The 12,932-nt window shown below is 36.4% G+C and overlaps 1 protein-coding gene across 1 annotated transcript; it reads right to left on the bottom strand.

The window, feature by feature from the left end:
- Positions 1-570: 570 nt before the first annotated feature.
- LOC107697068 (kinesin heavy chain-like) lies at positions 571-10,851 on the bottom strand. The gene is made up of 7 exons (XM_016497712.1): positions 10,829-10,851; positions 10,251-10,341; positions 9,243-9,347; positions 9,104-9,152; positions 8,971-9,026; positions 8,800-8,887; positions 571-674 (listed from the first exon to the last, which is right to left on the bottom strand). The coding sequence occupies exons 1-7, from the start codon at positions 10,849-10,851 to the stop codon at positions 571-573; spliced, it is 516 nt and encodes a 171-aa protein (XP_016353198.1).
- Between the last annotated feature and the right edge of the window lie 2,081 nt (positions 10,852-12,932).

Raw genomic sequence — 12,932 nt, 5'->3', positions numbered from 1 at the left:
TCAGCTGCTAGATGAAGCTTTCTAAACATTGCGGTTTTTTAGATGGTTTGAAAGAACCTTAATCATACAGCTCAAAAAACATTAGGCTGATTTATGGTGTGCACAATAAGCTGAGGAAATGAAAATTAGTCCATGTTTGTTTCGTCTTTGAGGGAGTTTCTATGGAAGCCATATGGCATCTTTGCACCTGCTCAAAATAAGCAGGCATGCAAATAACGATGGCCTGTGGGCTTCTAAAAAGGAACGACAGAGCCTATCAGGTAATGCCATATAATCCGTAACTGAAAACCAGTTGTAAAAGTTTAATGACAGAGATTCACAATTAGTGAAATTGTACATTCAAATTTGGGAGGTAAATGTGGAAACGCAACAGCATTTGATTATTTAAATGCTATAACATTCTTTTATCCAAATAGAAACAGTGAGTGAAACTATATGTGTGCATAAAGGATAAAAATTGCAGTGAGAGCGAGAGAAATGTAACTGAATCAGCAGAGGCAAAAAATTATTTTTAAATTCTTATTGACAGTATTTTGGCCTTTCATTTCTCTTTAATGTCACATGCCTGCTTCACTCTGCAATAGCCATCGGGCAAGCAATGAGAAATGGGTCTCTCTCACTCTTTCTCTCTGACCAAGATGTGTGACACAAGGTCTTGCCCTTCTGGTTCTTGGCTTGACCAGCGCAAGAGAAGTGAAAGCTTTACTGCTTTCACATGGTTTCAACAAAAGTATTAATCAGCACAACTATTCTCAGGATTGATAATAAGAAATGTTTCTTTCAAAAACATGAAAAAATCTGACCGAGCCCAGTCTTTTGAAAGGATATATATATATATATATATATATATATGTATATATATTAATTTAGACATTCTACCATGTTGTGATGTTAAAGGTATTTTTAGTTATTTATTTTTTAATTAAAACAATACTAATAAAAAAATAACAAATTTCTAAGAAAAAAAATATAAAAATGAATGAATTAAAATATTTTTTTGTATAAAAGATAAAAGCCATTTCAAAATATGAATAAAACTACAATAGTATATAAATAATACTAAAATTAGATTGCGCTGGTTCAACTAATGGAGTGAGTTGTTTATGTCAGACCAGGGGAATGTTCAGGAAACCAGTCATTATTATTTTTGCACTTCTGTTTGGTGCAGGTACAGAAATGGCACACTCTGCTTCTAACGCTCTCAGTAAAAGTTATTATAAACTGTTACAAAAGAAACGAGTTTTTTATACCGGGTAGGGGTCACTAGGTCTGTAAAGGTTGAAAACCCACTACAACACAAAGTTATTGAATAATGCTGACGCTGCTGAGCTTATTCAATAAGCATCACCAAGAATCCCTCCTGCAAGTCAGCAGAAATCTCACACATCCTCAGAGTAATTCAAAATAGACTTAATAGCCCACCTCTCTGAGGATATATTCAGATAAGACTTCCTTTCTATTGACACATCTTGCATACAGATTCCCTCCCTAATTGACCTATCCATCATATAATGGCATTTTCTTTGACAGCATTACAGAATGTTAACAGTCCTTGCCCTTGATCTACTGGCAATGATTGCGTTACAAGCAGGTCATTTGAAATTATTTCCCTTTCAAATGAGATAATCCACATAACAAACTCATCTTTTGATTCATGGACAGCATGAATAAGCAATTGATCTTTGACGTTTTGTTTGATAACCTCATTGAAACTACATTCTTCATTAACAAAAGGTCAAATAAATTCCGGTTCCAAAGTGTTCAACACCGTCAGGACAAGACAAACAGGAAGTGCCATACATTAGCACAAACTCATTAATAAAACAGCTGTAAGGTCTGTGTGCTTGCATTTATATGTTTTACATGGCTAATATGTATTTTCCACCTCAATGAGCATATGCTACACACCTCACTGCACTGCATATCAGCACAAAGCAACATGTGCATGACGGAAGGTGCATCACTATTCCTCTGTAACCGAGTGAATGCTAAATAGATGGCTTCTACTATTCTTAGCTCTATTCATGCCATATCAGTTAATTTACAATAATGCTTAATGCTTGCACTGTTAGCAGTTAGAGTACTGTTGTCTGGCAACAAGTCAAGCTCTTTATTACACTCGCATCAAATGGCCTTATGTGCAGAGGAGAAAACTGAATAAAACACAGTAAGCCCTTGAAACAAAGCAGGTATTATTTTACCCAGTTTGTTCTAAAATAATATCAAGAAATAATATCAAGCATGACATCAATATAATGAATGTGGAGAAAGGAGGAAAATCTCCAAAAAAAGGCACATCAGCACATTTATGATTAATGGGAAAAGTAGATGTCCAATAAAACCAGTCTGAATGATTCATTAAAGAACCAAACTGAACTGCTTCTCGAATTCAACTCAATGATTTTTATAATAATATCAAGAATAAAATCAATGAAAGTTAAAAATGAATGAAAATGAATGAGGACAGAGGCTCTCAGGCCCCAAAAAAGACACACCCAAAAGAACATTCATGATTAATGAGAGAAGCAACCGATGTCCGATTCATAAACGAATCATTCTTTTTATCCAAATCTTTTTAATGATTCTGTCACAGCTTCACTGCTCATAGGAGTGGAAGGGAATAATGGCAAATTTCAGACTTTTCGCCAAACAAAGCTATCGTATTGGTCATATATATGGACTGCATTCATTAAACTTTTATGGTGCTTTTGCATAACTCGGCTCGATCTTTATTCGCTTTCATTACAGTATTGATATTCTTTTGTGTCACCTTTAGTGTTCAATAGAAGAATGACATTCATGCTGTTGGAACTACATGAGAGTAAGTAAATCACATTCTCATTATAATAAATAAACCCGAATTCCACTTAAAACCGAACAAACATAGGCAATTTACTTGCGTTCGGTTCGGATATGAAATGCGTGGTTACGTATTTTGCAACACAACGACGCACAAAGTAGATCTTGCGTCGCTAGAACGCCATGCGCTGATGGCTGTTGCTGAATTTGGAATCGCATACTAGCATATTAAGCCCCGTTCACACCAAGAAAGATAACTATAAAGATAACGATAAAGATATAGTTCTAAAAATCGTTCTCAATATTAAAGAATAGCAGAGTCCACACCACAACTATAACGATAAAGACAAAGAGAAACGATATCGTTGGAATCACTTTCAAAACGATTTTTCTCCAGCTGATGAACGATTAAAAAAAAAATCGTTGCACTGCAAAAAAAAATATAATAATAAGAGTAGTATATTTTTACCATAATGGGGTTCATCAGGGGCGTGGAAAAAGAATAGAAAGTTGTCAAAATATTTACAGGTGTTTTTTAGAACTATGATATGATATGATATGATATGATATGATATGATATGATATGATATGATATGATATGATATTGGAATAAGAAATTGGGCCTCTGTTGAGCTTTTAATTCAAACTGTATTTAATTCAAACTAGGTTGGAGTTTATACTAGGCTGTTAGTGACACTGTGATTCGTATGCATGTTCCATGCTAATGTGTCTTGAATGGATAACCTCTAATAGACCTTTTTAATCCCACTAGACAGACACCTTTAGATAAGGCCACACTTCTGACTTTCTGAAAAGTGTCCACAGGCATAACAGCTGACAGGCTGACATGCTGCCGCTCTCACCACAGACAGCGCGACATGTTTACTTCTCCTATCGGGAATGTCTCCCCCACTTTATGAGGCTGTCGTTTGGCTTTATTTAAAGAGCTGCCTCTCCTTTCTTTTCACCCATGGCTTGTGATTTTTCATTGTGATAGCACAAAATTGACTTCTGCGTGATGAGCAGTGCAGTGTAACGTTCCTAAATGCAGAGCTGGTTTACAGGGAATGGGCAGACGTGAATAGCAATGAAAGCAAACCTCGAGGCTTTTACTCGCTTTAAGTTGCAGAGCTGTGGTGAAAAATGAATCAAAAGAACTGAAAGAGGACAGGTGCAAACACTTTATGGAGCTGGCGCTGAAGCTGATCTGGTGTGCTTTGATATGGTACAAAATGATCAAAAGTTAACGTGGCTTTCCCTATCTAGCGATTTACTCTACTTCATTTGCATTCCTTTGATTCTGAAATGGTCTGTTTGTTTGTGAGACAGCCTATTCATGCTAAACTGCCTCGATACAGATATAGTTCTGCCTCCTGTTCACAGCAGCCCAGTTGTAAAACCACAAAAACGGGATTTGAAATAATCCATGTTTAATTATTGACCTTATGTATGCTATAAATGACATAACAGCAGCTGACTGTACTGGGGGAATGGTTAATGTATTGTAGGCATTTCAGTCAATAACTAGGCAACTAGATCCCATGATATTATGAGTGATTCAGCTGAAAGACTTTCTTATTCTGTTTAATACTGGAATGAAATATCACCAAAGAAAAATAATCTGAACCTAGAGATAATTATAATATTATAATATTGAGATGTTCAGCCAACTACTGTATATTACAGTGTCAGGGCTGGAATAGTGACGATGGAAACTTATCCTTGGGACAGAGGACTTAAAATGAAACGTAATATCATCTTATTTATCATCATGAATAAATATGACAAGGTGAATATAAAGGTCCCTAAGGTTCTCAGACCTGGATTTATTAAAAATTATTGTTAAAAATTATTAAAAAGAAGTGTTCCATTATAAATAAGCCAAAAACACAAAGAAATGCATAAATCATCTTATTTTTATTTTTTACCCCTCAATAATTTATTACATTTTATTTTTACTGTGGTACATTTAGAAATCTTTCAGGATGGTATGAGTGACTTCCATCTTGCAGTGCCAGTGACTTGCAATGACAGTTTAATATTTATTTATTTGTCTGTTTGTTTGTTTTGTAATAAAATGGCCAGATACTTTGTCTTCCAAAGGTTAATTTCATGGCTAGCATGTTTATGTACACTTTTTGCATAATTTGATAAAATTACAGTTGATTGGAAACTATACACATGAAAAATATTCTGTTCACAAATGATATTTACAGATAGTTTTCTCATAGGACATCTCAAGTGTGCTCCTTAATGACACTGTTGTTTCCTTGGTAGCCAAATATGATTTACTAACTGACATGAACATGACATGATTTGTGTAAAAAAATAAAAAAATAAAAATAAAATAAAAAATGAAATCAATAAATATTGAAATAGTTTATTTTTGTTTAGATGATCATCATTTAATTTTTAATTTATATAAAAAAATATTTTTGAAAATATTTTTAATTTTCACACATAAATTTAAAAAGCTTGTGAGAATCAGTGTTCAAAAATTAAAAAGCATTAAAAAAAAAAGATAGAAAATCTGCATTTTGGATAAAGGATGAACAATCTATAAATTAAAGGCAGAAAAATGAAATCAGTTTTAATAAAAGTCAACCCGGGGGACATAAAAGTGCAGATAGTTGAACAAACACATATAATAAACAGTAAATGGCAAATGAAAACACATGTCCTCCTAATGCTTCTTGAGAGAACATCTCATGTCATGAGTCATGACCCATCACAGTCTTACACTGCATGTGGAGTGACAGCCATTTTTCAAACGACATTCAATACAAGAACCAGACGTGAAACCAGGCTGTTATTTACATCCTACACTCTCAGGGTTTGCCATTTATTCTGACTATTACTGTTCATGTTTTATAGAGGCGACATTTCAAATTGGATGTGGATGTGCTTGTGGTCACCCACTCGTGGATCTCAAAGCAACACAAACAGAATTGTGAATTATTGCGTTAAAACATGTTATTTATTCACAGCAGATAGTTCAAATGCTGCAGGTTCAAACTGTCATGCAAAATGACAATATTCAACATAAATTTACTTCTGGTTACTTAATTAAGCATCATGCAGAGTGCCAGCAGTATCATTAGTATCAATTGTTTTCAGAATAACTGAAGGCATTGCAGCAAATTGCATATAGTGTTTAAGTTCACAAGTTTTGGACAGACAGTTACAGCCCTATATTCAGACAGAACAGTTTTACATGGGGCCATGATGTAACTTTAGCTTTTACAGATGAAATGTAAAACTTCACCTGACTACACCAATAACTGTAACAGGTGCTCAGAGCAAGAGCAGGAAAACCAACACCGAAAAAAGGCAAAGTCATGCAAAATAAAAGACACTAGACATTATCAAAATAAAAGACCAACAATTAAGCAAATGTCAAAATCTATAACACGCATAATTTAAATAAATTTAAATTCAAGTTTGGCTCATTTAAATAATTTTAAATCATTTTTAAGTTATGCAAATAGTTAAAAAATGTAAAATATAATTAAACAATAAACTATTTTTAATCATTTTAGGTGTAAAAAATAATGAGGAAAAATACTGACTGCAATGTAAAACATATTACTATACAGCATTAAATATGATTTAAAATTGTATTTTTTTATTATATATGTAATTTTATTACATATATGTATATTTATAATAATAATAATAATTTATTTTTATTAAATTTTTACCCTCATTATTTTTTTGTAAAGTGCTTGTGAATTTTTTTATTAGATAGTATTTTATTATATAATGATGTATTATATATATCGTTTTATTTTACAGGTTGCATCAGTAAGTGAACCATAGCGACCCCTAGAGGACGCAGTCCGAAGTTCCCATGAAAGGGAACCACATGCGCGTGTACTGACAGTGAGGCCAATCCGCCTGACAGCCACTTAAGACCCATCATCATGTTCTTTCATACACTGTCACATGAAAAGTGTCATTCTGTGTGACCAGTCCATCTGACACACCGCCATCGCAGCTCAGAGTCGGTCCACCCTGAGCAGGCATAAAAATAGAGGAGACCGTTTCAGACTAATCCTTTTAATAGAGCTCTGTAAACTGCGAAGACTTACAAAAATACTCTAAACCAAATGCCTTAAATATGAGATTCAAGCGAAAGCCCTCTTATCTCCTGTCATGAAGAGGTGAATGTTGGCACGGTCTCTGACATGGCTGCCATGTATTTTACGGTGAATGAAATTTAATGTCAATCTCGGTGAGAAATCGTTTTTACACGTCTGATGTGCAGAGGAGGCAATGCCTGCGCTCGTGCAGCGGTAAAGATAACAAACTGTCTGCGCTTTCACCTCACATCACGCTCAATTAGACAGTGGAGCTCAATACTGGCTGTCTACCCTCCTCCCATGACAAATATGCGATATATCAGAGGCCGATATTTTTCGCGATTTTGCTGGAAGCTTAATAAGTCATAACAATGCTTGTTCCAGTGGAAAAAGTCCATCTCCTGTTGTCTGTTCACATCAAAATCCACAGAAATATTTGTTTAGAACTATTCTGGACTGTTTTCACAATGGTGCTTGATCTGTGCATATTTCTCTCCTGATTCAGAAGATATTACTTTTTCACTGGAGAAAGCAATATTATTGATAAAGGACAACAATTTGAAGTTAACAATGTCTTAATTTTGAATTAGTTTATTATAAACCTGTATCTTGTTGATTACTTACATTACTTGTGGATTATTTTTATATTTTTATCAGCTCATTCTGACGGCACCCATTCACTGCAGAGGATCCATTGGTGAGCAAGTGATGTAATGCTACCTTTCTCCAAATCTGTTTTGCTGAAGAAACAAACTCATCTGTATCTTGGATGGCCTGAGGGTGAGTAAATCTTCAGCAAGTTAGCATTTTTAGGTCAAGTATTCCTTTATGACCAGGGCCTGGTTGCATGAAAGTCCTTAAGTTAAGAAATCCCTTAGTTATAAGGTTAAGGGAACCCTTAGTGAAACTTGGGTTGCAAGAAAAATCCTAAGGGTCAACTTAAGGAACCTTAAGGCTGTCATTAAGTATTGCCCTTAATTATCTAAGTGTTCCCTTAAGCGTTACTACAAAGTCCTTAGTAACTATTTCACCTTGATAAATTTAAGGGACCAAAACAGCTCCCCTAAGTAATCTTAAACTCAGTATCTGCAGGATTTTTAAGCTCAAATGTAAGACTTAAGACATTTTTTAAGACCTGCACAAATAAAATATCATATGAGTGTGGTAGGGCAATGACTATGGTAACATATTAAACTGTAAAATGACTGTAAAAAGCATGACTTACAGGTTTTTACAAAACAAAAAGTTTTATATAATTTTTTTGAATCAATTATTATATTAATTGAAACAATTATTATTAATCATTACATTAATTAAATAATAATACAAATGTAATGTATGTCTTAATTGTTTAGATATTTATAATGCATTATCTTCTTGTCGATCCACCAGTTAACATTTACAACTCTTCGTGTTTGCTGCGTAAAAACGTGTTGATTTTCACATCGTTCTGAACAAAACCAGCAGACAGACTTGTTGAAAATGCTAATTCACTCTCTGCCAGCAGGAGGCGCTTTCGGAATGGCAGAAATATAGCGGTTTCCCCGGTAACAGCAGAACACATAGCAGCAGCAGCTGACTCTGAAACGTGCAGCGCTCATATTTAATGAAATCGTAAACTTTTGAAGTTTAATCGTCACACTAAGTCATATGGCAATTCTGTTTTTTCCATCCCCAAATTTAAGGCCTCTCGAAATCGTAATTAAGACTTTCTTGTACCATCTAAGACTTTTTCTGGCTTTAAATTTGATAAAACTAAATGTAAGACTTTTTAAGGACCCACCCGCGGAAACCCTGCATGACTGTGATGGTTTACACCATGTTATTGTGATTATAAATGACTGTTAAACACTTAACCTGAACTGTTGTGAGTAAATGAAGTTCAGCTGGATTTGAGAACAATGACAAAAGCACTCACTGGTGACAGCGACGTGCCGGTTAGATTTTCCCTCGTCGATGACGTCCATGACCTCTTCAGGACTGGACACGAAGCGCTCGGTGCAGCCCTGACGCCACACAAACACAAAACATTTATTCAGATTTATTCACATTCACACAAAATACGCTGCTGGTGGTTGTGAAAAAGCACCTTCACGTAAGGGACGCGGTTCTTGTCCTCATGCACAGACAGGTTGGTCTTCGTTACTAAAGAGGAGAGAAACACAATGAGGAACATAAAAACCACTGTAGTGAATTCGGTACTATTACTGTTTTCCACAAACCGTCCAGAAGATCCCGGATTTTCTCCATGTAGATCTCAAAGTAGGACACCTGGGAAAGTCAAAGACTGATTTTCAGAGCACCACACACTGGACAGATGACTAGATGATGGATGTGCCACTGGTTTTGGCCTTTGCGTACCTTGATGTGGAACTCCAGGTTCTCGTCCATGGAGAAGATGTGGTTGAAGATGTCCTCTGCGATGCGGGGAATGATGCCCATCTGCTGCGGGTTGTGGAGGTTGCCCTGAAAGTGCGTTTAACAATTAAAATTCATCCTGGTCTAATCGAGCTGTGCGGCAGTGCTTCCAAATAAACCAACGAGTCATGCGATAGTCAGGATAGCAAAATATATTCAGATTTTTTATTATATCTTATTATAGTTTATTATTTATTAGATAAATTATGCTAGAAAGTAGCCAAATTAGACAGAAAGACAAGTTCAGTTCCATCTTTGAAAACCTTAAACCGCACAAGGTAAAGCAGACACTGAATACAGACTCGAATAGGTGTTACATTTCGATAGAACGCATGCGTTATCTTGTGATTTGTGACCACAAAACCAGTCATAAGTGTCAATTTTTTGAAATTGAGATGTATGCATCATCTGAAAGCTGAATAAATAAGCTCTCCATTGATGCATGGTTTGTCATGGTTATAGGACAATATTTGGCTGAGATACAACTATTTGAAAATCTGGAATCTGAGGGTGCAAAAAAATCTAAATATTGAGAAAATCATCTTTAAAGTTGTCCAAATGAAGTTCTTAGCAATGCATATTACTAATCAAAAATTAAGTTTTTATATATTTACAGTAGGACATTTACAAAATATCTTCATGGAACATGATCTTTACTTAATATCCTAATGATTTTTGGCATAAAAGAAAAATGTATAATTTTGATCCATACAATGTATTGTTGGCTATTGCTACAAATATACCCCAGCGACTTAAGACTGCTTTTGTGCTCCAGGCTCACAGTGCTTACAGGGAAACTGGCCAATAATATTTGATGCTCATTTTAGTACAGGTACAGTGTGCACGGATGCCATCGGTTGTCCGATGCATTGGTCATTTACAGGAAATGAAGCGCAAGAATGCGAACGTGTTAAAAGCATAAGCAATATTTAATCTAAAACATAAGTGCACCTCCATGGTGTGGGTCTTTCCAGAAGAGGTCTGTCCATAAGCGAAGATGGTGCCGTTGTAACCTCCCAGCACAGTGCACGCCGATTGCCCCCTCGGAGACATCGCGTGCGTGCTCTTTGCCCAAACAAAACAATGCATAGATCGTGTGTGTCATCAGATGTTAAACAACGTCAACACGGATGCACACATCCTTAAATGCTTTGCTAGTGCTCGCCATAATGAGATAAATAGAGATCGCTCTTACCACAGAAATGCACGCTTCAAATAAAACAGTCAATGAAGACGAAGAAGAGAATGATGTGTGCTCCCGGCGCCTATTTATACTATAGTCGCACCGGTAGTGACGTCATGGCTGTCGCTGGCCAACGAGTTGGTGTTTTTTCAATGTATGCTTCAGACACGGGTCACGACGAGGCGTTCCCCCATAGCGACCCCTAGAGGACGCAGTCCGAAGTTCCCATGAAAGGGAACCACATGCGCGTGTACTGACAGTGAGGCCAATCCGCCTGACAGCCACTTAAGACCCATCATCATGTTCTTTCATACACTGTCACATGAAAAGTGTCATTCTGTGTGACCAGTCCATCTGACACACCGCCATCGCAGCTCAGAGTCGGTCCACCCTGAGCAGGCATAAAAATAGAGGAGACCGTTTCAGACTAATCCTTTTAATAGAGCTCTGTAAACTGCGAAGACTTACAAAAATACTCTAAACCAAATGCCTTAAATATGAGATTCAAGCGAAAGCCCTCTTATCTCCTGTCATGAAGAGGTGAATGTTGGCACGGTCTCTGACATGGCTGCCATGTATTTTACGGTGAATGAAATTTAATGTCAATCTCGGTGAGAAATCGTTTTTACACGTCTGATGTGCAGAGGAGGCAATGCCTGCGCTCGTGCAGCGGTAAAGATAACAAACTGTCTGCGCTTTCACCTCACATCACGCTCAATTAGACAGTGGAGCTCAATACTGGCTGTCTACCCTCCTCCCATGACAAATATGCGATATATCAGAGGCCGATATTTTTCGCGATTTTGCTGGAAGCTTAATAAGTCATAACAATGCTTGTTCCAGTGGAAAAAGTCCATCTCCTGTTGTCTGTTCACATCAAAATCCACAGAAATATTTGTTTAGAACTATTCTGGACTGTTTTCACAATGGTGCTTGATCTGTGCATATTTCTCTCCTGATTCAGAAGATATTACTTTTTCACTGGAGAAAGCAATATTATTGATAAAGGAGAAGTTAACAAAGTTAACAATGTCTTAATTTTGAATTAGTTTATTATAAACCTGTATCTTGTTGATTACTTGTGGATTATTTGGATTATTTTTATATTTTTATCAGCTCATTCTGACGGCACCCATTCACTGCAGAGGATCCATTGGTGAGCAAGTGATGTAATGCTACCTTTCTCCAAATCTGTTTTGCTGAAGAAACAAACTCATCTGTATCTTGGATGGCCTGAGGGTGAGTAAATCTTCAGCAAGTTAGCATTTTTAGGTCAAGTATTCCTTTATGACCAGGGCCTGGTTGCATGAAAGTCCTTAAGTTAAGAAATCCCTTAGTTATAAGGTTAAGGGAACCCTTAGTGAAACTTGGGTTGCAAGAAAAATCCTAAGGGTCAACTTAAGGAACCTTAAGGCTGTCATTAAGTATTGCCCTTAATTATCTAAGTGTTCCCTTAAGCGTTACTACAAAGTCCTTAGTAACTATTTCACCTTGATAAATTTAAGGGACCAAAACAGCTCCCCTAAGTAATCTTAAACTCAGTATCTGCAGGATTTTTAAGCTCAAATGTAAGACTTAAGACATTTTTTAAGACCTGCACAAATAAAATATCATATGAGTGTGGTAGGGCAATGACTATGGTAACATATTAAACTGTAAAATGACTGTAAAAAGCATGACTTACAGGTTTTTACAAAACAAAAAGTTTTATATAATTTTTTTGAATCAATTATTATATTAATTGAAACAATTATTATTAATCATTACATTAATTAAATAATAATACAAATGTAATGTATGTCTTAATTGTTTAGATATTTATAATGCATTATCTTCTTGTCGATCCAGCTGTTCACATTTACAACTCTGCGTGTTTGCAGCGTCAAAACCAAGCGGCAACCTCCCGCTCTCTCTCTGTGAAGCCAACAAGGAAGTGACTTAAACTGTAATTCATCGACTGGCCGCTAGAGGCTGGCTGCAAAAGGGAGTCAATCCCATAGACTCCCCATGTTAAAATGCCCAACTTTACAGCAGAAAAAACATGTTTACAGCCTGGTTCAAAAAATTATTTTGGTCTATATAGCTAATTTTGCCCTTCATGACAACCGTGAGGGGGGTGAATTTTTTTTGAACTCATCCGTTTAAATTATATTAAGCCTTAAAGTTCTGCATAATTAAGGGCGTGGCCACTTGAGTGACAGGTGGATTGCCGCTGCTGTCACCACCGTCGAGCTAGGTGGGCGTGGTTTCAACAACCAGGTCCCGCCTCTTTGCCCATCTTCGATTATCCGGGAGTGACGCGCGGGGACGTGCTGCCAAGATGGCGACGGCCGCCTCCGCCCACTTTTGAGCTTCAAAAACTCTCTTTGAAACCCTACGGGTGACGTCACGGACACTACGTCCATGCTTTTATACAGTCTATGGTCAAAACATGGGTTAATTTTCACATT

This window comes from Sinocyclocheilus anshuiensis, unplaced genomic scaffold, assembly GCF_001515605.1.
Source record: "Sinocyclocheilus anshuiensis isolate Anshui unplaced genomic scaffold, SAMN03320099.WGS_v1.1 scaffold38, whole genome shotgun sequence".
Taxonomy (NCBI): domain Eukaryota; kingdom Metazoa; phylum Chordata; class Actinopteri; order Cypriniformes; family Cyprinidae; genus Sinocyclocheilus; species Sinocyclocheilus anshuiensis.
The sequence above is the reverse complement of the archived record's forward strand: the minus strand, read 5'-3'. Positions and strand labels throughout refer to the sequence as shown.

What these genes read in the sequence shown, in the direction of transcription:
- LOC107697068 (XM_016497712.1), bottom strand. Translation starts at nt 10,851, where the DNA reads ATGGCGGTGTGTCAGATGGACTG. An exon ending in ACCTGGAGTTCCACATCAAG is followed by an intron (nt 9,153 to 9,242) that starts GTACGCAAAGGC and finishes TGACTTTCCCAG; the next exon opens with GTGTCCTACTTTGAGATCTA. An exon ending in AATCCGGGATCTTCTGGACG is followed by an intron (nt 9,027 to 9,103) that starts GTTTGTGGAAAA and finishes TCTCCTCTTTAG; the next exon opens with TAACGAAGACCAACCTGTCT.